General features: G+C 40.7%; 1 protein-coding gene across 1 annotated transcript in view; it reads right to left on the reverse strand.

The window, feature by feature from the left end:
• The window catches only part of LOC146369873 (contactin-associated protein-like 4), a 118831-nt gene extending 93917 nt beyond the window's left edge, over window positions 1-24914 (reverse strand). The window contains exon 1 of the mRNA XM_084909336.1: window positions 24415-24914. Coding sequence (XP_084765462.1) covers window positions 24415-24496 — 82 coding nt within the window. The 5' untranslated portion in view covers window positions 24497-24914. The remainder of the gene's footprint in view (window positions 1-24414) is intronic.
• Between the last annotated feature and the right edge of the window lie 2540 nt (window positions 24915-27454).

Genomic DNA, 27454 nt, shown 5'->3' on the forward strand with positions numbered 1-27454 from the left:
AGGTGAATTTATTGTCGGAAATCTGAAGAATATTCTTTACTTTGGGTAGCCCTGTGCAAGAAATTGGATAATCACAACTGTCATTTCTTTCAGTAGTCCATGTTTTAAAACAACAGCAATACTTAAAAAAATACTACACCACCAAACAGTTGCACAAAGTAATAAAGTAATATTAGTCAACTACGGAAAACAGGAAAACATCCAGGCATTTTCTTTGAAGCCGTGATGCACTGATGCAGATCCCATATGGACAGCAGTGACTTGTAAGCCCTTCATAACATAGGAAACAGTAAACATGTTTCTCACCTACAGAAAAATGAAGATTCAAGAACAGATAATTAAGCTGTGCAGTATAAAATGACAGTGGGAATGACAAGGTGTTCAGGAAATGTATAATCTCACTATAAGATTATAAGCTGTGCAGTATAAAATGCCAGGATGTTTTCCGTAGTTTACTAATATTACGCGTAACCTTGTTTATGTGTCCTCCTTAACAAGTGAGCCAAATCTCAACAAACCTTTGCACAACATTGTCACACCTAAAGCAAATATTAATATCTATGTTTTAAAAAAAGATTTATTATAAATCCCAACTTGTTTGATTTTCATATTTATCATATATTTATACCCCCCTGCAAGTAAGCCACATTCTCCAACTGCATTTTTCTCCCACATATCCGTAAATAACTTAACAGATACCAGAATTTGTGTCTGCAATAGACTTTTGTTTTGACTCACCACTAAATACTGAATAAAGAATTTGAAAAAGCTGTTGTTTCCCACCTTATGGATGTGGATTTTGCTAGTTATGCTAAAGAGCTTTTTCTAACTTCTCATTTTGAACAGCAATTACGTAGTGTAGCTAAGTTACACGTAGCTAGCTAGCTTTAGCTTGTTAGCAGACTAAAGTTTTAGCCTAGGTATAGCTAGCAAAATAATCAATGAATATCTTAGTCAGTCAGGTTAGCAAAGCAGACTAATTTAATGACCCATTATATTACAAACTTATTTCTTATGCAGGTCATTATTTTAACAAAACAAAGTAATATAAAGGTACAAAGAAATGGCTATGTTTAATTCCTTGCTGGAGGGGAGAGGGAGGGGAAACAGGGATACAAAGAAGGGCGGGAACAACTAATCTATAGTGCCTTTTTCACTGTGCAATATTTTTGTGTTAATATCCAATGGTGCAATAGACTCACAATAGTTGAAATGTGCAATTCCCTTGTATATTCTTATTTCTATTTATTCTATTTATCCCTATTGTATACTGTGTATTTATATATGTATCTTTATTTATATATGTGTATATATGGTATATTTCTGCTCACATTCTGCAACTTCTGTCGGTGCTGTGCTACTGAAAGCTGAATTTCCCGGAGAAACCCACCCGAGGGATAAATAAAGTTTCATCTAATCTAATCTAATCTAATCTAATCTAGCAAATGGATAAAACTGTGCTGTTCATGTGGCAGCATGAACTGTTGGACAACAAACGTCAATAATCCCATCATAAACAGTAGAGACTGGTAGTTTGGAAGAATAGATGTGCAGTAAATCACAAGTCTGTCAGTCAGAAGACTGCAGTTTGTGTCCTGTTTGGAATCTTAGCATTTTGAGTTTGTTTTCACTTGCTAAATAATCTACAGTTTTTACTCCCTAGAGTTAAACTATGCTGCACAACATTAACCCTGCTGCTTATAATGATGCTTACTCAGTGCATTTAAATGCAGCACCCAGGGGTCCTCTGCAAGCATCCATATGTGACGAGTTGGCAGTGAGACTTGGCCTAATAACCTCGTGTCATCATCCACTGTGGCAAAAAGCACACATGTGACACTCCAGAGGCTTCAAGGAAACAGTACAGTTGTCTCGTGTGTGCCTGCTTCAGCAGATACTTGCTCGAGCCAACCTACAGTGGGTGAGCATGGACTCAAGCCCGAGCGACTGGATTCTGATTCTATTTCACTAAATGTGCACAGTCATCATCAATAACTGGGGATTTCAGCTGTTTTTTAAGCAGTGAATCTTTGCAGATTTTCATTTCAGTTCATTTATGGAAACAACATATAACCCATGCAACCTAACACATTTCATATCATTCTGATGCTGCTTCACCTGCATCTAGCTTAGTCTAAAGCAGACAGAGATACTAAACAAGATATAGATGATGGCCGAAAGGGCATGAGTGCTGTAAAACATCATCAGATTTCTGAATAAGCAAGTCTGATTTTCTTTAGAGTTGCTGTGACATTTGAAAGGTGGCTGTGAGGGGGAAAAAAAGTACTGATTAACACAGGCAAACATGATATAACGTGATATAGCAATCATATATGAGATGCTTTGAAATCCCAGCCACTAACTAACTTTATTAGACTAAAAAACAGCTTCAAGTTTTGCTTAGAACTTTTACTGAGGACTAAACTGACAGAAGGACTAATTGGATTTGATTGTGGAATAATAATGCAAACACTGATAGAGCCTGTAGTACCGGAAACCTAATATAACACTATTACAAGTAAACTAAAGCTATGCTTGAAATAAATCTTTATTATTTTGAGTCCCTGAATTCTGAGCGTTAATTATTTAAGTGTATGTTTTTGTCACTTAGTGGAACTTAGAAGTGGAATAAGTCTGTTTCAAGAACACTGCTTCTCTCAGCAAACCCACAAATGAGAGATGATGATGATGAGATAGCCTTTATTTGTCAGTTGCACGTCTTTTGCCCACAACCGAGATGACAGACCTTGCCGACCATACATACAATACACAAGCATCACATTGGGGAGACAGGTCAGGCTAGGTAGCGAGGAAAAAAAAACATCGAAATGTGTAACACAGAAGGATAATACAGGAATGCACAGATATCAACACACCATAGCACAATAAACACAGACAGCAACATGGGAAAGAGTTCCAGTGTGTACATCTGATCTGGGACCGCTTTCGACTGCGCCTCCAACTGACCCGATTAAGCGTTGGAGGTGGCGTTGGATCCGGGGTAGGGAGGGTGATGCGTCAGTGAGTGCTTATCAGTATCAGTATATGTATGTGTGTGCATGTCCATAGTTCAGCTGAGACAGTGTCCTTCGCCCTGCCAGGCTAAGTAAACAGTCTTCCAGCCAACCCAGGTGGCTTTGCATGGAATGGGAAGGAACAGACTCAACACAGTCGTTATCAGGGTGTTGTTGTTCAGCTCCGGCCTTGCAGCTGGCGCCAAAGGGGTATCCGCATAAGTGATGGTATTTTTTACTTTAGTGCGAACAGCTCATATGAATTTCAAAGCAGTTCTACAGTCCAACACTGGTCTCTCACTCTCCCATTGGAGAGCCGCGAGCTTCGCCATACTTGCGTTCTGTGATGTTGTCATTTCTTGTGCTCAAGGAGCCAATTTCTGAGAACTCACAACAGTGTGCCTCCCCGAGATGTCATCCAATTTGCGCCCAGAGCTGTTATTCCGAGCTAGCCCTTCCGAGATGTATCCAGTCTGCAGTCAGAGATCTTATTCTGAGTATTCACAGCAGCCGTAGCCTCTCCAAGATCTTATCCGTGCTGACTCAATGAGCCCATTTTGAGAAACTCACGCCTCTCCCAAATCAAACACATAACACCTACAGACCCTGCTCCTTTGCCATGAAGCTCCCAGTGCATAGTTTATGTGCTAATGTTAATACCAGAGAGTTGAGTGTTGGCGACTTTTACTCACTGTGTGTCGCAACAATTGGCATCTTTATATGCAGTACTTTTGCCAGATTTACTAATCTAAGTAAAATTGTATGAGCGCAACCCCTGAATAGCGCTAATAGGTGTGATTAATTGCACCACTTTCTAAACACAAGCACAATCAGTCCATTTCAATATGAAGTGCAAAAACTAAGACATGTTTTTTTCTGCACTAAATATTGGTGCAATTAGTAGTAGACTGAGTGTCAAAAACATTAGTAAATCATTTTGCACACTTTAATTAAATATTCTTTTTCTTCTATTTTGTGCCGGATTACCTTGTGAATAATAAGGAAGTCTGGCATTTATAAACTGTATCAGCGATAACACAGTGGTTAGAGTGGATGGTAAGTATGTAAAACATACAACTATAATATCAGAAACCAGTGTTTGCATCCAGAGTACAGCTCCCTATCTAGTTAGTTTTAGGCATCCAAAGCACTTCAGCTCAAGATATTGAATACTGAGTGGTATCTAACATTTTAATAAATGACAGATAAGAAAGATCAAGTTAAATACTTTCTGTCGTGGTCCTGGGCCTGACCCAGAGCTTTTGAGTTCTTGAACATGTTCACTATTTGTTTGTTTTATTTTTTGTATCTTTGTATTTTCCTTAGTATTTAGCTCTAGTGCTTAGTTGCTGTTGTTATGTGTACTGGAATTCATTATGCTTCTAGGTTTAATGTCCTTATATTTATTAGTGTCTCTTATTTCTTCGTTGCAGGTTTTGATTATTTAATATTTGCTTGTATTCTTTCTTTAAAGTTTTCATTAGTTCTTGAATCTTGCTTACAATCTGTTTTTTATGAGCCCTTGTTCCCCCTCATATGTCAAGTTCTCTGTACTCAATCTTTCCAGTTATTTGCTTCCTTCTTTATTTTCGATCATCATTCGTCTCTTGTGATTTGTATTTACTTTCACTTCCTTATCTGTTTTTTTAATTAGTTTCAGCTTCTCTCAATTCCTTCATGTGTCTATTTAAAGCCTCTGTTTGCCGAATCATACCGTTATCTCTTCCTTCCTCGTTAAGTTTTTGTTTTTACACCTTCTGTATTTCCTCCTGGAGTTATTTGCTTCACCTCAGTAAAGGTCAGTTTTTTGTTTAAGTCGTCTGCATTTGGGTCCTTTCTACCTACATGTCATGATACTTCAGGAGGGAGGGAAATACAGTCTTTTGCTAAAGAGCTTTCACCAGAAATCTTCCTTACACTGCATTTTGTTTGACTTTTGAAACTGTGTGTAATCAAAACAAAAAGGTTCATCAAAGTGCTAAATTAAAGAAAATGAAATGATACATAATTTGTAATAATAATTTTTGTGATACCTGCAAAAATTACCCCAGAAATGTTTTTGTTTGTTTTGGCTGTAATGCATGAACATAAATCCAGGCTGCTTTTACATAGATATTGTTGAATTTGTTATTGGATATCTCATAGGAAGACAGGCATTGCGTTCAAATCTGTACCCTTTTAGGTTTCTGACATGCTCAGAGACACAATCTGAGCAAAGAGGATTAAAACATGAAAAGGTGTCCTACAAGTAAAGATTCTGTCTGGTCCCACATGTATGTGTAGAAAGAAATAAAGAAGCAGCAGGCAGACACTTAGAAAAACTGCATATGTTGTGCTTGCAATAAGAAACAAGCCATGCATGATATTTAAAATGTTTCTCTGAGGCTGCAGTGTTAGCAGGTGAAGAGCAGCAAACAGTTTCAGACTCAGGAATATTAATTTATCTCCTGCAAAAGTAGCAACAGGCTGAAATTTCTGAGTGACATGTCACATGTATGACCTCGCACTGTCACACAGTCTCTGTGTCACAGTGACTGACAAAATATGTCAGCAATGTTGAGAATTGTTGTTGTGTCAACTATAAAAGTGGTTAGAAGTATTTCTCCTGGAAAAGAGAAAAAAAACCTTTCAGTTCTAGAAGTGGGAATGCCGATTTGTGGATACACCACGTTGATTAGACATAAATACCACAAAAACTGTGAGACATACTGCCATGATTTTGTGTGGACATTAATGGTGCCCAGAGGATGTACCCTAAACTGGTAACCCCCAGTGTTTTTCTCTGAATTTCTGTGGTTCAGAGTAAAATGTGTTGCATGGTTGAACACATGCAGTGAAGACATTCCCGCTGAAGCACCAGACATATATCACACACATTCAAGAAGTTACGTTTTTACCACATTTAATTTGAGCAAAATTAACAGAGGAACACACATGAAGCTCTTGTGGCTCTGATAAGTTTTTGGATGCTGAGAATAAACTGTGGAGAGCCATTTGGTGCAGAGGCTGCAGGTGTGTGTATGTGTGTGAGAGAGTTGAAAAAAACAAATTACAAAAGAGTATTTACTGACAAAAAATATGCATTGCATTATGAAGCAAGTGGCAACTTTCCTTGCATGCATCCAAAAATTCTCTTTCACTTATCCACTATATGTTCCAGTTGGGGAGGGCAGTGTACACCCTGGACTAGTGACATGAAGACAGAAAAACAATCACATTTACAATCACATTCTTTCCTCACAGCCTGTTTAGAATCACCAGTTAACCTAACATGGATGTTCTTGAGACAGTGTGAAGGCCAGAGTACCTGGAGAAAGGCCACACAGATATGGGGAGAAGATGCAAACTCCACACAGAGAGGCCCAAAAGCTTGTTTGCCAACCAACCTACTACCGAGCCCACTCATTTTTGTACATCATACTTAGTTGTAATTTTATGTATTCAGTTCATTTGGAAATTTAATTCAGTGGACTTTAGTTGGTTCAGTTAAATATGTGTCTCTGCACAGTTAATCACTACATGCGATATGAGAGGTCAGCATGTCGCCATTCCTAAAGATGGCCCCAAATAATCCACAAAATCATGAACTTGCCCAGACAAACCAAAGCATACCTCTTTAAGTCCTCTCTGTGTTCTTTGGCACAGTCGAGGTAACTGCTAAGCTAAACTCCAGCTACTAAACTGATACCAGAACAACTTATGCTGTCATTGAACGGAACTGAGCTACAATTGATCTTTTCCTAAAGCCTTTTGGAGCAAGCTCACTTCTCCTGTTGTGTCTTCCTATCTCTCTTTTCCCTGCAGAAGTTGTGAAATAAGACTATTCTGTTGAGTCATCCATAATCATTACTATTTCGTGGCCATGAAAGTCAAAGGAAAAGTTTGCGTGGTAATGCAGTTTGGCTGAGAACGATATGAATCCTGTGCCTTCTTTGGCTGCAGACCACAGCCTGACAGTCTGACAGCTCAAGTGAGATGCTGTGCTGCAGGGCTGACTGCTAACAATGAGAGAAACGTTAGTTCCTGCATACCAGCCCTTCATCTGTCTATTAGCAACACACCAGGCCAGTAATTCTGCTGACTCATGATCGAAGCCTTCCGAAGTTAGAAAATCACATTAAGCTATAAAACACTCATAAATTCACTTTCCCATGCAACATAATTAACCGCTCTTTTTTGACACGGCATGAAAACATCACTGCTGTTTGGCATTGCTGTGTTAACTGCATTGATATGAGGATTCATGGGAGGCAGACCCAATCAGTAAATTATATAATCAAAAGGAACTGTGCTGCAACAAGGCCACAATTAAAACATGTATCTGTAAGCTTTAACCCTTACCACATTACAGCACATGCTGAAACTAGTAATTTAAAAAAAAATGAATGAACACATTGGTAGTAAGCAGGAAAACTTAAGACCATTCACTATGAAATATGTCAGTCTTATGTAGATTGGAAGAATTGCTGCTGGTTACATCACACTTACTAATGGACCCAGAAGGAGACATGTGGAGTATGTGATGAAAATATCATTAATGGATCATTTTTGCATTTCAAAATAGGGACAAATACACTGAATGGCATACTTTTCTTTCTAGTCATTCTCCCTGAGAGAATATTAAGTGATATTAAAAAAACAAACAGACTTACAAATTATTATCTGCTTCCTCCTTTCCTTTTTGCCTCCAGCATTCAGGGTTGGGTAAGAAGTTAGTCCTAAAGATTTTTTGCAAAGCATTGTTTTTTCTTTCTTTTTTTCCTTTTAAAGGTACATTATCTAAACCTGAAGTTTCACAAATTCTGTAAGACAATTTTGATGTATTACAACAACTCATACAGATCTAAAAACAACTATTGTTTGTAACATTTGAATGACAGTAACCATTTCCTTTATAAAACTATAGTGGCAATGCTTCACCACTCCCTCTGAAGTTATCAATGGACAAGAGTCCCAGTCCCTATGGCCACTAGAAGGCTTTGTCACTTGAATGAACATCATTACTGGGCATCTGCTAGAATGACTGTTGTTCCTCTGCCAAGATGGAGAGCCAAGATGGAGAGCCAAGATGGAGCCTCAACACAAGTTTGTTTGCTGTGGTGTTTGTTCATTTTTCTGTCGGCAAGATTTTGCAAAACCCAGAGCTGAATTTCACAACAAAATGGTGGAACTTGGACAAAGAAAAAAACAAAAGAAATTTAAAGTGGACCTGAAGAGCTTTCTTAAAAACATATGGTCATGGCCTTAGAAGATGATTACACTGTGCACAACAGTGTTTTCCAACCACTATGCCGCGGCACATAGGTGAGCCGTGAGAAATGGTCAGGTGTGCCGTGGAAGATAATCTGGTTCCATCTGATTAGTACTCTAAGCGATCGGCGTAACGTGCAGAACAATTACATTCTCTTCCAGTAGAGGGCAGTACAACTACCTGCTCTAATTAAATGGGTTGCCAACTGCCAGTAAAACAGAAGAAGATGAAGAAGAACTTATATAATAGTCGTGCTGTGAGTGAGACAATGCAGCGTGTAATAGCAATAGATAAATATTTGAAAAGAAAAAGTAATCAATTTGACCTGGGCCCTGGAGAAAATTCTAGATGAAGGCCCTAGCATGAGTAGTAGACAGAAGAAAGCAAAAATGGTATACTGGGGACAAACGGAGCCAATTCCGCTATACCTGGTGCACGGGGAAAAATTATTATGTTTTTTGTGATATTTTGTTTGGTGGTGTGCCGTGTGATTTTTCTAATGTGAAATATGTGCCGTGGATTCAAAAGGTTGGGAAGCACTGCTGTACTAACTTATTATTTTGTTGAGAGCACAGTCCCTTCGATTGGGTTGGAACTTCTCCATTGACATTAACTGCAAATATAGAGACATTTACTGGTGGGATACTTGATTTGATTATATTTTGTACTCCCAAAACTCCACTCAAGGAGAATATGCAAACTCCACAACTGGTGTGGTCAAACCTTCTTGGTGCAAGGCAGCACTGCTAACCACTGTCCACACTAGGAGCGTAAGAGCTACTTGACATGTTCCTCTGTTTTCTCAGTTCTTGCAGGACATTTACCCTCCAGAGAGAGTACATATCTTGACCACAGAAAAGTTTTTTTTCACTGAAAAAGTTCATCTACTTCAACCAGTCATTTTTACTGATCAGTGTCAAATTACACACAATCCAGCAAAAGGGAGCCACAAGCCAGTGTATTCATAGTGTCAGTCCCAAGCCTGGATAAATGGGGAGGGTTGCATCAGAAGGGCATTCATCATAAAATATTTACCAAGTCAAACATGCAGATAATAAAGAATGTCTGTGCAGGATCGTTAAGGGCCCGGGTTAACAATGACTGCCTCTGGTGCTGTTGGCCAACAGGGTGTCAGTGGAAAATCTCCTACTGTTGGACAAAAATAAAAGAGATGAGAAGGAAAAGTGTGTTAGGAGGTAGTAAGAAAGAAGGAAAGGCAGGCTTGCTGAGGTGAGAGTAGGGACTTTAAATGCACGGTCTATTACTAGTAAGGCGACAGAGGTGTCTGTTATAATGGAGAAAGGTATATACAGGGTGGGCCGTTTATATGGATACACCGTAATAACATGGGAATGGTTGGTGATATTAAAGTCCTGTTTGTGGCACATTAGTATATGTGAGGGGGCAAACTCCTCAAGATGGGTGGTGACCATGGTGGCCATTTAGAAGTCAGCCATCTTGGATACAACTTTTGGTTTTTCAATAGGAAGAGTGCCATGTGACACATCAAACTTATTGGTAATGTCACAAGAAAAACAATGGTGTGCTTGGTTTCAATGTAACTTTATTCTTCCATGCGTTATTTACAAGTTTCTCTTTGTTTACAGTCATTGACATGTCGAAGAGGTTAACACGTGAGGAGCGGGTCGAAATTGTGTTGATATCTGGTGAACGCAGTAACCGGGTCATTGCAGCAGATTTCAATGCAAGACACCCTACGAGACCACCCATCTCCCATGCTACAGTTAGCAAACTGCTTGCTAAGTTTCGTGAAACTGGTTCAGTGTTGGATTTGCCAAAATGTGGACGTAAGAAAACTGTCACTAATGAAGAAACATCAGTGGCTGTCCTAGCTTCATTCAGCAAGAGCCCACAGCGTAGCACTCGCCGCATGTCACTGGAGAGTGGCATTAGTTGAACATCCCTTCGGTCCCTTAGCTACTCACAAATGGCACCCTTACAAACTCCAGCTACTGCAGCATCTCAACGAGGATGACCCAGATCGGCGCACAGAATTTGCAGAATGGGCAAAACAAAAATTGGAACAGGACCATCAGTTCACGCAGAAGATTTTGTTCAGTGATGAGGCAAACGTTTATGTGAATGGTGAAGTTAACAAACAAAACCACCGCTATTGGTCTGACACTGACCCACATTGGATGGATCCCTCCAAGACTGTTGGAACAACAAAAGTGATGGTTTGGTGTGGTATATGGGGTACAACGATAGTGGGTCCATTCTTCATCAATGGAAACCTCAAGGCCACTGGATATTTAAAAATTGCTACATGATGATGTGTTTCCCTCTTTATGCACTGAAGCTGGCACGTTCCCTGAGTTTTTCCAGCAAGATGGTGCACCACCACATTATGGGTGCCAGGTCCGAGCATTCCTAGATGAACAGTTTCCTGGAAAGTGGATTGGTCGTCGTGGGCCAATTGAATGGCCCCCAAGGTCTCCCGATCTGACCCCCTTAGACTTTTATCTTTGGGGTCATCTGAAGGCAATTGTCTATGGTGTGAAGATACGAGATGTGCAGCACCTGAAACTACGGATACTGGATGCCCGTGCTGGCATTTCTCCTGCGGTGTTGCTATCAGTGTGTGAAGAGTGGGAGAAGAGGGTTGCATTGACAATCCAACACAATGGGCAGCACATTGAACACATTTTATAAGTGGTCAGAAACTTGTAAATAACTCATGAAAGAATAAAGTTACATTGAAACCAAGCACAACATTGTTTTTCTTATGACATTACCAATAAGTTTGATGTGTCACATGGCACTCTTCCTATTGAAAAAACAAAAGTTGTATCCAAGATGACCGACTTCTAAATGGCCACCATGGTCACCACCCATCTTGAGGAGTTTGCCCCCTCACATATACTAATGTGCCACAAACAGGACTTTAATATCACCAACCATTCCCATTTTATTACGGTGTATCCATATAAACGGCCCACCCTGTATATTGTGTGTGCAGGAGATCAGATGGGAGGGAACCAAAGCCAGGAGCATCAGTGGTGCATCTTACCATGGTATAGACAGGAACTGAAATAGAATAGATCATGAATAGATCAACAGAAAAGATCATGAGCTTGAAGCTGGAAATCAAAGTGCTGATATTGAATGTTGTTAGTATGCATGCCCCACAGGTTGGACGTCAGAAAAATAAGAAGAATTGGAGAAGATTTAAATGGACATGTAGGTGAAGGGAACAGGCGTAGATGAGGACGTGTTGGGTAGGTATGGTGTTAAAGAAAGATGTGCAAAAGGACTGATGGTGCTGAATTTTGTGAAAAGAATGGAAATGGCTATAGTGAACAATCACTTTAAGAAGAGAGAGGTTGAATGGATGGAGGGGGGTACACACAGGAGGACTACATCTTATTAGAGGACAGTGTGTAGGATGACTTTGGAAACTAAGGAGAGAAAGCGAGTTAACTTAAAGCCAAGAATTAAAAGATGGAAGCTGAAATAAAAAGAATGTTGCACAGAGTTTAGGGAGGAAATGAGACAGGCTCTGGGTGGTAAGGAAGAGCCACATGACTGCGGAAGTTCAGCTAATGTGGTGAGGTAAACCAAGAAGGTGTTCAATGTAACCCCTGGATAAAGAAAAGAGGACAAGGAGACTTGGTGGTGGAATGAGGAAGTATAAGAAAGTATTCGAAAGTTAGAAAATTAAAAGTGAGCAGAATATAGAATGAGAGAATGTTTGAGGAATGGAGAAGAAGTGTACTGGTACTGATTTTCAAGCACAGGGGTGATGTGCAAAGCTGTGGTAATTACAGAGGGATAAACCTGATGTGCCACACCATGAAGATATGGGACAGAGTTGTTGAAGCTAGGTTAAGGTGACAATCAGTGAGCAGCAGTAGTGGCTCTCAGCTTCACGCTGAGAAAAAAGAACCACCAATGTGGTGTTTACTTTGAGAGTGTTGATGGAGAAGTACAGAGAAAGTCAACTGTGTATTTGTGGATTTAGAGAAAGCATATGATAGAGTGCTAAGAGAGGAACTGTGGTACCGCATGAGGAATACAGGAGTGGCGGAGAAACATCTGAGTATGGTGCAGGATATACATGAGGAGATTGAGAGAGTGGTGAGGTGTGGGGGAGGACTGACTGATAGGTTCAAGGTGGGAGTGGGATTACATCAGGGACCTGCTCCGAGTCTTTTCTTGTTTGCAGTGGTGATGGACAGACTGACAGATATGTTCAGGCAGGAGTCTCTGTGTACTATGATGCAGATGACATTTTGATCTGTAGTGAGAGCAGGGATCAGGTACAGGAGAACCTGGAGAGGTGGAGGTATGCTCCGGAGAAGCTCAGTAGAAGTATGACAGTATGCACATGTGAAAATGACAGAGAGAGGGGGGTGACAGAGACAATGCAAGGAGTAGAGGTATAAAAGGTAGATTAGTGTAAATACATCCAATGCAATGGACAGTGCACAAGCCATGCAAGGCCACCTGGGTTGGCTGGAAGACTGTTTACTTAGCCTAGCAGGGCGAAGGACACTGTCTCAGCTGAACTCTGGACACGCACACACATACATATACACTGATATGCACACACTCATCCCCCCTCCCTTTCCAAACGCCTTCGATGCTTGTTCCCTCCTGGGGAACACGGCGGGTCTGAGCCCGTGCTGGAATGGTAGCGCTGGGCAGGATGGCTGCTGTGTTTGCTTCAGATTACTCCTCACCCCCCACCCGACCCTGTGGCTTGTCACGTGTTCCATAATGTTGTTCTGTGGACATTTATGTGCTTTTTTGTGCAGAGGAGTTTTTTTGTTTCCTGTTCTCATGCTGTCCTCCCAGGAGCCCAGCATGAGTAGAGGTCTGTTTTTTTCCTCTTGTACTTTCCCATTGTAGTGTATATTTCAGTGTTTTGTTTTTTTCTGTAATGGTACCGATCTCTGACCTTTTCTGTAATGGTACCGATCTCCGACCATACACACACAACACAGACATCACATGTCTGTGTTGTGTGTGTGTGTGTGTGGGGGGGGGGGGGGGGGGGGGGTCCTATCCAATAAAGCCTTGATTGATTGATTGATTGATTGATTGATTGATTGATTGATTGATTGATTGATTGATTGACAAGAGAGGTGGAGAAGAGAGTGCAGGAGTGGGTGGAAGTGCTAAAGTGCTACGGGTGATTCGTGACAGAAGGATAGAGTGAAAGAGAAGGTTTACAAGTCTGTTGTGATACCTGCTATAATGTATGGCTTCAGGACAGTGGCACTAAAGAATAACAGGAGGCAGAGCTTGAGATGTTGAGATTTTCATTGGACGGAAAAGATTAGAAAAGAGTACATCAGTGGGACAGCTGAGATTGAGTGGTTTGGAGACACAGTTAGAGAGGCAAGGTTAGGTGTATATGCGTTGAAAGATGAATAGAAAGGATGTTGGATGGGTAGCTGCTCGACATGAGGAAAAAATGTGGAAATAAATTCACGAATGTCATGGAGTCTAGTGTAGTGACAGGTTGGTATGAAAGAGGAGGCTGCTAAGGATATAGCAAAATGGAGGTAGATGGGCTGCTGTGGTGACCCCAAATAGGAGGAGCCTAAAGAAGAAGAAGAAGAAAAAAATGTTGTTAAATCACATATAAAATGTGAACTTCCAGAAGCGAGGGGTGAATTCTTTTATATTCAGGCACAATAATTTGTGTGACAGGCAATCATTTCTAAATAACGTTTTATTGTAATGTTTCACACTAAAATGTTGTATCGACATGCCTTTGACTTATATTTTATTGTATATATTGATCTGTGAGAAGCAGAGTTTCCTTGGATGACATCCTGCAACTGAAAAACCTTTCTGTTTCTGAAGGCCTGTCTGATAAATAATAGCCCACAATGACAATATTGCTTCTCATAAAGAGTGACATTGAGGGTTCCTTTCACAATCTTTTTTTCCTCTTTGTGGTTTTCACACAGCCTTCCATCAGTTTTAACAAAACTTAACAGAACATAACATGCTAATAAAAACACACATTACTGTAACTATGAGTAAACACTACTACAAAGCAATGCAAACACACGCAACAAAAAAGGCACTACTGAGAACAACAAAGGAATCATTTCAGTTGATGACTCAGTCCAGTTCAATTCAATTCAGTTTCTAATCATTCTAATCTAAATCTAAATAATTCTAAATAATTCTAATTACAACAACAGGCACCTTGAGGTGCTTTCTATTGTAAAGGAAGACCCCACAATAATACAGAGAAAACCCCAACAATTAGATGATGTCCCTGTGACCAAGCACTTGGCAACAGTGGGAAGGAAAAATTCCCTTTTAACAGGAAGAAAACTTCCAGGAGGGAGCAGCAGCCATCTACCGCAGCCGGTTGGGGTATTCAGTATATTTTAAGAGGTTCTTACATATTCATTAAACTGAAAACAGAGAAGGTCACCGACTATGATTAGGTTCGATGTGACGATGATTTCCTGTTTAACTGGTTAGAGAGGAACAAAGGAGAATGCGATACATGCGATACTGACATGTTAACATGATTAACAGTCAAATTTTTGTTTTTTGTTTTTCACCAAAAACTTCAGTTTGTTTTTCTCGAGGCAGTTCAAAGTGGATTTATACAATAATACAAGCAGTTAAGTAGGTTACTATTCACCTACCACCCTGCTACTCCACCCCCAGCCTTTGTTACAGTAATACCATACAGAGTGAGATTGTGATGCAGGACTGAACAGGACTTCATTGCTGGGACTTGTGTTGTTGTGCACCACAGAGCAGCAGCTGTGTGAAGGTGAGATGAGGAGAGACAAATGAATCCGAATACACACACACACACACAAAGAAAACCCACTGATGGATGAAATGAGAGAAGGACCTGGGAGTGTCACTGAATGGATTAAAGACGAAGGACGCAGGCAACGAATGTCCATGCAGGGCAGTGAACCAAACTCCTCCACTTTCTTGTTGATTTCTTGGGCCTTCTACCACCATATGCTGATCTCCTCAGCTTCTCCTCCATTACGTTAACAGAAATACAGCGTATTCTTCTAAGGATCAGCTCGCATGACCCTTCCTTTAATAATAAATGACTTTGTAGCCATATCATGTATTTAATTTGGATGGAAGAACACATTATTCTCCACATGACATTGTCAAAAGCAGTTGGAAAACCTTAAAACTGTGCAGGGCAGTAGGAAAGATTTTGGGCTCAAAGCAAGCACATACACATTAATTCCACTAAAATATTGATGCAACTCTTGCATTACTCACTGCAATAATCAATATTGTTAAGATGGCAATGGCTTAGATGGTTATGTCAAAGGTGTTGCGTATGCTGACAAAACCCACAGGGAGTTATGTAAAGCTGTTTCCTTCAGCTCTAAGGAATATTTTAGCACCTTTTAAGTCACTGTTTTGGTTTCTTAGCTTGTCACTAACAAGTGTTTCAGCAAAACAAAGCAGAAAAACCCTGCAGTTCACTTTTTGTTACTTCCCCTCTCCGCCTAGACCCCTCAGGGGAACGTAACAACTTCATTAGGCATTAAATGGTTAAAACAGCTTCCTCAGGATGGCAAAGCTGAGGTACGAGCCAGAGAAATTTTGTTTACATTTGGAAAGTGGCCAAATACATGTTCATGCTCTCTCTGGGAAGTTCCAGGTCAACAAATCTGTTAATCACGAATTGTTTTTTGACAATTAGCCACCGTTTAAATCCTAACATGTTTACCTTTGATTTTTATTACCAGAGAACAGCAGAGAACATCCCAATATTTTTGCACAGTTTCTGTGCCTCTTGAGCTACCTGCTAACTGAAGGAACCTAATCATACTTCCGTGTCAGTGTTAATGTGTGGCTCAGCTGGTGAGGTGACACAGGGAAAGTTTTTATGTCATTAAAACTACTCGCATTACATGAAGTTCATGTGTAAAACAGACAAGAACACAATAACAGTAACTTTCATAGTTTATTGTATGTAAGTGAGGGATGTAGCAGAGTGGTGGATCTGACTGACAAATCAAGGTACACGGCGTGCTAATATAGTAGCGACTTGTCAACAGCAAGACAAGAATACTTTGGGGCCTTTCTTGTCACTAACAAAACACCTGATGAGTTTATGGGCTTGGTTGCAACCAACTTGATCTTTATTATGGTCCTTCTGAGCTGATAGACAAGCAATATTAGGGCTGTTCTCCCAGAGTCTTCTATGAAGAAGCAGTCAGAAAACTGTTATCATGGATTATCCTGACCACCCTGCACAACACTTACGGTGTGTTCACACCGAACGCGATAGAGGCGGCCAGAGCGTCAGGTTTACATGTAAAGTCAATGGAAAGGCGCGATGACCCGCAATTGCGGCTCCCGCGAAAATTGGGAAGCAGATTTGCGTCGCGAAAACGCCAAAACGCCTGAAACGCGCGTCAGTCTAGCGCGTTTGGAGCGTTTGACTCGCGAAAAAAACCACGCGCATCAGTTTTTGTGTTGCATTTTGTGCATACGCGCGTTACGCGTCTACCGCTCGAGTTGGAAAAATCTGAACTCCAGCGTCAAATCGCGCCGCGACAACCAATCAGGAGCCTGGTGACGTGGCTCTGACCTAGGTCAAAGGGGCAGATCCAGCCAAAGCCCTTCATTCTTCAATGGACAGAAGGCTAATCAGCGCCGTAGCAAACAACCCGGAGCCGTTCGACACCAGCTGCTTTCTGTACCGAGACAGGAATATAAATGACCGAGCTTGGAGGAAGATATGTGAAGAGATCGGGCAACCTGGTAAGTTCACTCATTTCTCTTAAGTTTTCTCTAAAGTTTTCGCTGACCCGGGGAAGCCGCACAAAAGCTAGCAAGCCACCGCTATTTTCCCACTGAGTACAAATACCGTTCTGCTTTTATGCATGTTGTCATTTAGGAATATATTTTATTGTTTATTAATAAACAGCACACAGTGGTCCCGCTGTTCATCCGTCACTGCTTCGCTTTTTCGCTGATTTTCTTTTTCTTTTCTTTTTTTTGCACCGTACAGCATTGCATTCTGCAGCCTGATTGACAAATCTCCTTCGTGTCGTGTCTCCTGCGCTTGCCAAATTTATCATGTTTGGTTTAATAACCATCACGTCCAATAGAAAAAACAGCACAAAAATACCCATAACTATGAGCCTCATTCGGAAATAGACACCTGCACCGCGAGGGAAAAAGGCGCACGAAAGTGGCAGGCAGATGAAGACAAACCACGGCATAATAATACTTTTACGTTTTGCAATCTACAAAGGTTTGCACTTTGAGAATAAATTGTGAAAACTGTGACCAATGTTCATGTGTGTGGGGAAAACGGTGTATAAAGTGCGTGACCAGGGGCTAGTTATTCTGAGAACCCCTGCTGCAATAAATGAGGGACCACTGTATATACTTTCTCTGATTATATTCAACCTGTTAACATTTAATACTGTATTGATAGAGCCAACTGATTCTGCAGCAGAGCATCCCCTGTTGCTTCTCCTGGCTCCCCAGTCCCTGAGCTCCTGCTGCTGCACCCACAGATATGTACAGCAAGCACTGATACCTTTTTAGTCGGTGGGATTGCCTTGTGATCACCTTTACTAAATATCTACAACCAATCTGATTATATCCTGTTTTTGTTTTTTTGTTTTTTTCAATGTTGAAATTAAAAATCTAGTAGCAGCCTTCTCATTTCTTTGTGTTTTGTGCTGTTTTACAGGCCCACAGAGGAGGACGGCTCCAAGGCAGATGAGGGACGGGTCCCAGGACGGTCCATCGGCGCTGGAGCTGGCCATCCTGGTATCCCTGAAGAGTCCACACCAGTCTCCAACGGAGCATTTCCTCCTCAGCCTTGTTCCTGCTCTGGAGAGCAGCTGGTCCTTTTTATTCCTGTCTCTCTGTAAATTCTTATATTTTATATATTTATGTTTAATGTTTTTCTGTTTGAGAATTTTAATATTATTTCAAATAAATTTTTACAATGACTAATGTCTCAGTTCTACTACACAGCAAATGTTGGCACACGACTTGACACATGTAGAATTTATTATTATACTAATGACAAAATATACTAATACAGTGGGATGCAAAAGTTTGGGCAACCTTGTTAATAGACATTATTTTCCTGTATAAATCGTTGGTTGTTACAATAAAAATGTCAGTTAAATATATCATACAGGAGACACACACAGTGATACTTGAGAAGTGAAAAGAAGTTTACTGGATTTACAAAAAAGTGTGCAATAATTGTTTAAACAAAATCAAGCAGGTGCATAAATTTGGGCACCACAAAAAAGAAATGGAATAAATATTTAGTGTATATCAATGTGTGTGTCTCCTATATGATATATGGGGTGCCTTTGTCTGGACGTGCTTCCCATCCAGAGCTGCACAGCACAGAGGAAAGTTCCAGCGCTCCTGGAATCCCTCTGTGATGGACCGCCAGTCTCCAGGTGAAGGCACAGCCATGAAGTCGTCCACTAGACAGTCCCAGATGGCCGTCGCTACCTGGGGGATGATCTGACACACCGACTCTGAAACTGAACGCTTGGTCGTGAAGGAGTCCCCAGTGACAAGGAACCTGGACAAAATTGTTCAAAATTAGTATTATGTGTACTGCAGTTACAAAATACATTATTCAAATTCCAAAATACTTTTGTGATATCAGATTTAAATCACAAAACTTAAATCTTACATGAAACATTTTGTAATTATAAGGATAATTACAAAATGTATATTAGATCATATCTAAAACAGTTGTGTTTTGTTTTAACTTTAACATATCATAATTTGATTGGTAGCAACTTTCACAACTACAGTGAGCCAATCACTCATAATTCCTAAACATGTCAATCAGGTAGGAATGAAGTAAGACATTAATAGAAATAAAGAGTTGTATGTTGATATGTAGCCCTTTCCTTGCTTAAATCATTAATATTTTTGAAAAATTAATCTGTGATAAGACATAGCTTATCAAGATAGAACCATGTAACTAAAGATGAACCAAACTGTTCACAGTTTTATCTAACTCTGTTTTAATAAAGGCTGTTATAGAGTCTGACAGCTGCAGGGATTATATACAAATATTCAACTATCCCAGAATTAAACCAGGTCTAAATAAAAAGGAGTGAGTATCACTACAAAGGTTAACTCAGTGGTCCTAATGCTACAGTTTGATATCAGCAAACACCGAGCGCATACATTGATGTGACACCACAGCCATGCTATCATTGCTAACACTGATAACAGCATAAATCGAATTAAATCGGGACTTGATGAGACCTTCTGAGTATCACTAGAAATATTATAAACAGTCGTCTCCGTACCACAGTTTGCTATCAGTAAACACCGAGAGCATTCACTGTTAGCATAGCACATCCATGTTAGCAGTGTATAAATGGATGGTTTAGCATATTAGCACAGGTATCAATAAAGGACTACCGTATTAAATACTTTTACTAACCTCAGGCAGATGGACAGGCTCTCTGCAGGTGGGATTGAGCGCCTGTAATTGGTGTCTAGGCGGGCGATGCTGGGACCGACGAGGGAAAGCAGGTCCTCAAACTGGCCGGTGATATCGCTGGAATCGGCCGTCATCCAGGCGCAGCTCCTGGAGCAAATGGTGAAACTCACCAAACTGCTCACGCCTCTGGAGGACCTGATGGACCCAGGTACGGCGAGGACGTCTTTTACGCCGCTGCTCTGCTCTCCTCAGTACATAGAGAAGGGAGACTCTCTCTTCAAGCGCTAGCTCGACAGCTGCCATCTTGCAAAGATACCGGTCTGGCACAACTTCCTCCCACATTCCTCCCACATTTCCGGTTCACGCGTGTCAAAATATGATATTTTGACGCGCTATGGATTTTTCTTGGACACGCGTTGAGACGCGAATGTGCACGCGTCAAATTAGGGGCGTTTGGGGCGTTTTGTTCGTGTCCATCGCGTTCGGTGTGAACACACCGTTAGCAGAGAAGCATCTGTAACAGACTGATTAACTCCACTCCAAGGACAGATACAGGGAATCTTTATACCACATGCTGTGACTTTCTATGATACAATAAAACACATAGAATTATCTACCAGATATATCATATCAATAATATATTGTACAATAACATATTGTGTAATCTATTATTGATATTATTTCTATGTATTACTATTTGTATTGATATTTTTTTACTTAGTTTATTTTGTTTTTAATATAACAAATTATCATTAGTGTCGTTATTATTAGTATAATATGCTGGACAGAGTGTATCTTTAAGGTGCTTTTGCAGTAGCTTCAGTTTTCAGACTTTGATGGTAAAGCCATCTTTTATATACAGTCTATGAGGGTTGCACTGCCCCCAGGTGGCTAAAATGTAATGTAGGTTTGAAATCTTTGTTTAGCAACAAAGCAGAAAACATAAGTTTTTGGTAGGTTTATTTCCAGCAACCATGGTTGAAACTTCCTGGTCAGTGCTGCAATATAAAAGAAGGACTGTAAGGAAAAAAAAAAAGGATGTTCAATTAATTATTTATTATTGTTTAATTTCAAAAATATGTTTGATCAAAAGGTTCAGACTACACTCATTTGATGAAACAGCAGTTAAGAATCTCATCACATCTTCCATTTAGCAGCTTTTTCTGCAGATTTGCTTGTGGACAGTCGAGTATTTCTCACAGGCAGCCATGTGACGGTAATCACAGTGTGGTTTTGCTAATGGCTGATGACTACAGTTTCTGCTTTCCTGCAGCTCCAGAGAGTGACAGTGAGTAGTGACCTCAGCAGAATGTGGCCAATTCTTGAACCGATAACAAGTCATCTGATATAATGACAGGCCCATTTGATGAATGGGTCTGTTTTTAGGCAGGCAGACGTCCGCTGGGGAGCTGGCCTTGGGCAAATACAAAATCCCAGAGGTTACAAAGGCAGATGGATGGACTGCAGTTCTCTGTCACTTTTATGGCTTAACTACTTGTCCCTGGATTAATAAATCTAGATTCATGACTGACAGCTCCAGGCTCACACCACCAGGTACTGCCACCTTTGTGCAACCTTGGTTTAATCAGAACCTCTTCATGACTCCACATCTGCTAAATACATGACATAAAAATAAGGGCAATTTATACTTAACTACTTTGCTCTTTTGCCACATACTGGCTCTCTAAACCTCATGAAGCATAAAGGACAGGGATGGTTTGCAGAGACACATTCGCATCAAATTGATTTTATTCCGTGGTTTTAGTTCACTCTGTGCAAACCACCAGCTCATTGAAAAGTAATAAATTCTGATGAGACAGGGCTGCTCCCATATGAAGCAGAGAGCCAGCCACAAATTTAAATCAACTTCTCCCCCAGCACATTTTTTTATTCTCTGTCTGGCTGTGACTGGTGGAGATGAATTTCCAGCACTCTTAGAAAATAACAACACCTTAAAGTCGTTGTCGTCCCAGCCTCGGCTATTTAAATAATCAAACATCTACCCTCAGCCATCTGAGAAATGAAACGCATCCTGTGCTACCTTGGTGCCCCTGTCGGTGCAATAATCAAAAAGAAGATGAAGAAAATTTGTGTTTTCTTTCAAGTTTGAGAAAAATGCAAAAAGAAATGTGTCTACCTGTATTGTGAAATGAAACAAAGCAAACAGTGAGGGTGTGTGTGGGAGGAAGGAGATCCAGATTGTTTCTCACAGATGATAATGGTGGTGCTGCTGATGATGCTAATGATCTAAGGGGTGAAGAGTCTTCACTGGGGAAAAAATAATAGCCTTGGTCATTTACTCAAACGTTTAAAATGACATATTTATCCAGCAGGTGACCTCTGTTTTGTTACTAGCAGCAGCGGCAGTTGCATAATGTTCTTAAATGGTCATTAAATCCCCAGTTAGAAATGTACGTTTAATGGTAAGAGAGCCTTGAAAATAAATTCTCCTCTTCATGAATTGATTAGCAGAGGATGAGTGCTGGGCGAGAAAGTAAAACTTTTAATTTCCACTGTGGCTGTTGACAATCACGACACAAAACACTTTTCTTGGCCTACTTTCCAACTTAGGTATGAAAAATCATTGGATTTGTCTGCATTATTCTCACCTTAAAGTGCCTCTGTATTGTACTGTTATTTTGCTTTAGGTATCACCATCTTTCGGGTTAGGCTTGTGATCGTGAGTGAGTGGATGAAAAACGTATTTCAGTCAGAACTACAGCAGTCAAAAGATTTTTATTTTCATCATCAGCAATTTACATTTGTTCACATTTGCTCTTTCTGGGACCTCTCTGTCCTTCTCTGTGCATACACGCAAAGCGAGCTCAAAGAGAACAGAGCAGCCATCAGATAATGACGCTGATGAGGTCAGAAGCACCGTGGAATGAAGCAGCTGTGGTGGAGGTGGGTTGCAAAGCAGCTTGCAGATGTGCAGCAGCTGTATGCAGGCTAAAGCAGCATAAATACCATGCCTGATATGACTTATGTTAATTGGATTTAAAGATGAATAGCAGCTCAGCCACCGGCTTATGTGTGCTGGCACTAAGATCACCTGTTCTGCCTAAATTGATGCTACACACAAATAGCAAAGACGATTTCAATCAAACTCATTGTTTCGTCATTAAACAGCATCTAAAACCTTCTACCTCAGATACCTTGACTTTAAGTACACACATTGCCTGAAACATCTTGTTGTGTCCAAGGCTGAAGTCTTTGTTTGAGCTATGGGAGTTAGTTAGGGTAAGGACTGGGTCGCCAAAGAAAGAATTAGTTTGTGTAACATGTTGTCTGTCCACATCGGGAAATGAACTGACTCATAGCTGTTCTGGAAAGTGACGAGTTCAGCAGTTCACTTCCTCACCATCACACAGCTGTTCATTTAGTTTGTCAGGTGGGTATGTTATATTGTCATTTTGGAAACGTTAGAGAACTTGGCTCAGTGTGTGCGTGCTTGTGTGACAAAGTGGGTATATTGACAGATAGAGACTATTACAGAATGGACAGAAGCATCCCATCCTCCTTGTAGGAAACATGATGAATGAGATGGCAGTGATATAAATACGTCCACTATCTATCCTAACAATCAATGCAGCTGAGAAAGTGCTATGCCTGTGGATGCCCATCTTTACAGTCGTCCTCCTGATTGTTTTTTGTTTTGTTTGGCCAGTTGTGTGCACAAAACCATCTGATCCTTTTGTTTTGTTTTTTAATCTGAGATGTCACATACAAGATTGCCCTTATTTACAGTATCATGGAAGTAGACTACAGTCATTACAGTGGGAAGCATGGGGCCATGACATCTTACTGAACCACTTCAACTGTGGAGGTCCTGAAACCATTCACTAAATTCCTCCCATCAAAAACTAACAGCTCATATGCACTCATGGACTGAACAGCAGCAGTGAATAGGAGATGTAGCACACTTGTTGCAGACAAAAATTCTATATCTGTTATACAGACAGGTGCAGTGGTTTCTTTTAAAGAAATCTCCTCACACCATGAAATCACTTTTTAAGGATCTTTTTCTGAACCTTAAAGAAGCTCCAGGATCCTACACAGCTTCCCTGCCTCTCCAGGACGAGCCCACAGTCTCTCCCACTCTCCTTCTCATGAGAAAACATCAAATGCTGAAAAATGATAAAATAAGAAGGCAACTGGAATTCACTATCTCTTAAAACTTGACAGCCGTAAATCCCCAGAGGATATGCGCTCCCTTTCAACAACAAGCCCCCGTGGTGGTCGGATTAGATCCAGCCAACTGTTTAATTCACTAAATTTACTGCGCTGAGCTTCTCCTTGCCAAACCCGGAAAAACAGGTCAGATCAGTTAAAGCTTTCGCAGGGCAGACACGAAATATTTCTTCCTTTTAAAATCATTTGTACCATAATGACTCGAAAAAATAATCAAGAAATTAAATCCAAATAAACAAACTGTAATGTGTTTTATGAGTTATTATAGTTATTTATAATAGCCTTTTCAGGGGGTTTTTGTGAATTAACAATCTGCAGAATATATGAGAACAAAGACGAAGAAGACTTTTTCTTTCTTTTTTGCCAGCTGGCAGGTTAATTAGCGGGCGTGTTTACAACCGTCCAAACATATTATTCTCATTCATTACAGCTGAGTGAGTCCAGGTAGAATAGTAAACCACAGGGATGACTTTCAAGAAAACACCCCACTGTAAACAGCGCCAGAGGCGCGCGGAGCCGCTCACCTGCACCTGTCCCACAAGAGCCGAGCAGCAACGAGGCGATCAGCGCGATAATCCCAGCAAGTCTTTTATTCCCTCGAGGCATGTTGAAGGGACGGGATACTGTGGGGTATAATCCCGCCTGTCTGAGGGTAGCAGTCCGTCCGTCCTCCACCTCCTCCCCCTCTTCTGCTCTCCTGTTCGCTTCTCCCCTCTGCTCTCCTCCAGCTGCGCTCCGGTGCGCTGCGCCGCACCGAGTAGCCTCGCTGTCACAGTGTACAGAGGCAGGCCGGTGCCCAGCGGAGGGAGGAAGAGGATGCTCACACGTCGCTTGTCCTCCGCCAAGTGATGGAGGCAAAAGAATGGAGCCGTGAGGAGGAAGGGCTCCTTTTTTTCTCTCTCTTTCTTTTTACGATACCGTCGCAGGTCCGAGTCCAACGCACTGCCTCCCTCACTGAGATGAAAGAATCTTAAGAGTTCCTTCTGGGAGTCCCAGGACTGGTTTAGTGCCACCACCACGGCGCAGTGAGCGCACTTGATGTTTAACTCTTTAGGAAGCTTTCCCCGTAAAAGCAACACAACTCTCACGTTTATTTGAACAGAAGCAGGAAAGGAAAGGATAATTCATAAGGAGACTATGAGGCAGTTTTGAGCTCACTCTGAGACACCCGAACAAAACTGCTATTTTTTAAATTTGCAGTTTTGATCACTTTGTGGTCAATTTTAGTGTGTTTGTAACGATTTTTTTAAAAATCGCTATAACTCTTTCTTCTTTTAAAAACAAAATGTATTCAAATGTCTTTGCTTTACGCTGGACATCAAATATTTCCCACTTTATAAAAAAAACCCAAAAACATTATTAGCATGATTCTATATCAGGCTGCATACATGTGAACATCACAAAATTACGCCCAAAGCTACTGATCCAAAACTCAGATTTAAGGTGAACTTCTTCTAACAGCCTTCTAGTGTCGAATCCTGCATGTCTATCATTCTGCACCATGGAGGTCTAACAGCCAACTAAAGTTACAATGAGCAAAGCACTTTTTTTTTTAACTTAAGGTTCTTCAAAATTGTCCCTGCATCAAAGCTTAAGCAGCAGTTTCATTAATAGGGTCGCTTCAATAGCTTTTCTGTTCTCTAATGTTACACATCACTGCATCATTTTTGTCTCGTTTTTTGATGTTCCTTTTATGCAAATCAGTTTATACAACGAGGTTTTGTATAATTAAAAGCAACAAAGAGGGGCCCTGGGCCTTCACAGCCATATCTGAATAATGCACTTTATGCACAGATAGTCAGTACATCACTACATTTTTGTTTTTTTGTTTTGTTTTTTCACAACAATCGAGGCACTTCGACTCAGTCTACTACAGCAACAAATAAAATCTCCACAGAAAAAATACAAGCATCTTGAATATTCGTGGAAATTTAATACACAAGTATTTCAAGTGTTTTTGTGTGTATCGAGTCCAGTAACCAAGAAATACTTTGAGAATGTTACAAGCACGCAAACATTCATCTTTTAGAAATGATTGAAATTTGCTTTTATAAGCCCAAAACTGCATTAAAAATAGAATGAATATGTTCCTTCTCTCAATAAGAGGTCAATGTTACAAGTACACAACTCCACTGAAGGTTCATGGTAACCTGAGAAAGTACAAACTATTCCAAATAAAATCTGGTAGAGGATATGTTGTCGTCCTTGGGTTTCCTGGGGAAGTACTGTGTAATATATTTTTCCTCAGGTCTGTTCTGGCTAAATATGAAAATGAGGCTGAGTTGAAAAGAGGAAAAATTGAAGGACACCAAAGAGTGAAGGCTGGCTTTGACCCAGAGACATTCATGGCTGTGAAGCACTTGAGCCAAACAGACACCTTTTAGATTCTCTCTAACTCAGTACATATTTAATTTAATGATTATTCTAGCCTGACACACATCACCAGTCATTTTGATGTGCTGGAGAGAGGTGAAATGCCAACTTGATTCTCTGGCACAGCACCAATACACTTGGTAATTATGCATGTACTTTTTCAGTATATATTCAGTGAGTAAGAGTTTGAATTTCAAAATAATAATCAATCAAACCTACATTTAATCCCCAAGGTAGCATGAAGTCTTGTACAGACTCATTGTAAAGGTCCACAAAAATGTCCAGTATTTACTGCTGACCTTCACAGTTGTGAAAACTGCAGTGGAGCTTCTGCTGTTCCTCATGAAGGTCACTGGTGGGTGCAGTAATAGTTTAGCCTTGAATGTTATTGGACACCTTCAAACAAAATGCAAATAATAGACATGGCTCTAGGTTTTGTTTGCATTTTAGATGGAACACATGGGTGGGTGTGGAAGTGGGGGAGGGCAGGCGAAATCTCTGGGCCTCCTGGATGATATTTTGGGCATCAAACAGTGGATGCATGCTGATGCTGCAGTTTGTTTGCTGTGAAGGTTTTTCTTTAAATATAGCTATTGACTCAATTTAGTTCACTTCATCCATCCATCCGTTCTCTTCCGCTGATCCAATTCAGGGTCATGGGTGGGCTGGAGCCTATCCCAGCTGTCTTAGGGCGAGCTGGGATAGGGTTCAGTCGCTTCAATTTATTTAATCACAGCAAGAATCATCTCAAGGTGATTTATATTGTAAGTTAAAGACCTAGAGAGAAAACCCTGACATTAGATGGCCTATGAGCAAGCACTCTGGCAACAAATGGGAATGAAAAACTCTCTTTTAACAGGAAGACATCTACGGCAGAACCATGCTCAGGAAGGGTCGGTGATCTGCCATGACTATTTGAAGGGGATGGGTGTAGAAGAGTCGGAGCATGAAAAGACCAGGCAACGAAAGAAGTTTGACTTTCTTACTTTTCATCAGAAACCACAGAAAAGTATGGAGAGTGTCCTCAGCAGCCAGAAGAAAAAAGGATGCCACGCAGAGGATGTGGACAAGTGGGTGAACAATTTGTCTGACAGACAACTCACCCAAACAGTGAGTTTTCTGTCAGACTCAAAAAGGTTGAACTTTGCTGTGACACCAAGACAAGTCCCGCTTTTGGAACTGATCACAGCC

Source organism: Perissodus microlepis, chromosome 17 (assembly GCF_051167445.1).
Source record: "Perissodus microlepis isolate ML-2025 ecotype Zambia chromosome 17, ASM5116744v1, whole genome shotgun sequence".
In the NCBI taxonomy this organism is placed as follows: Eukaryota; Metazoa; Chordata; class Actinopteri; order Cichliformes; family Cichlidae; genus Perissodus; species Perissodus microlepis.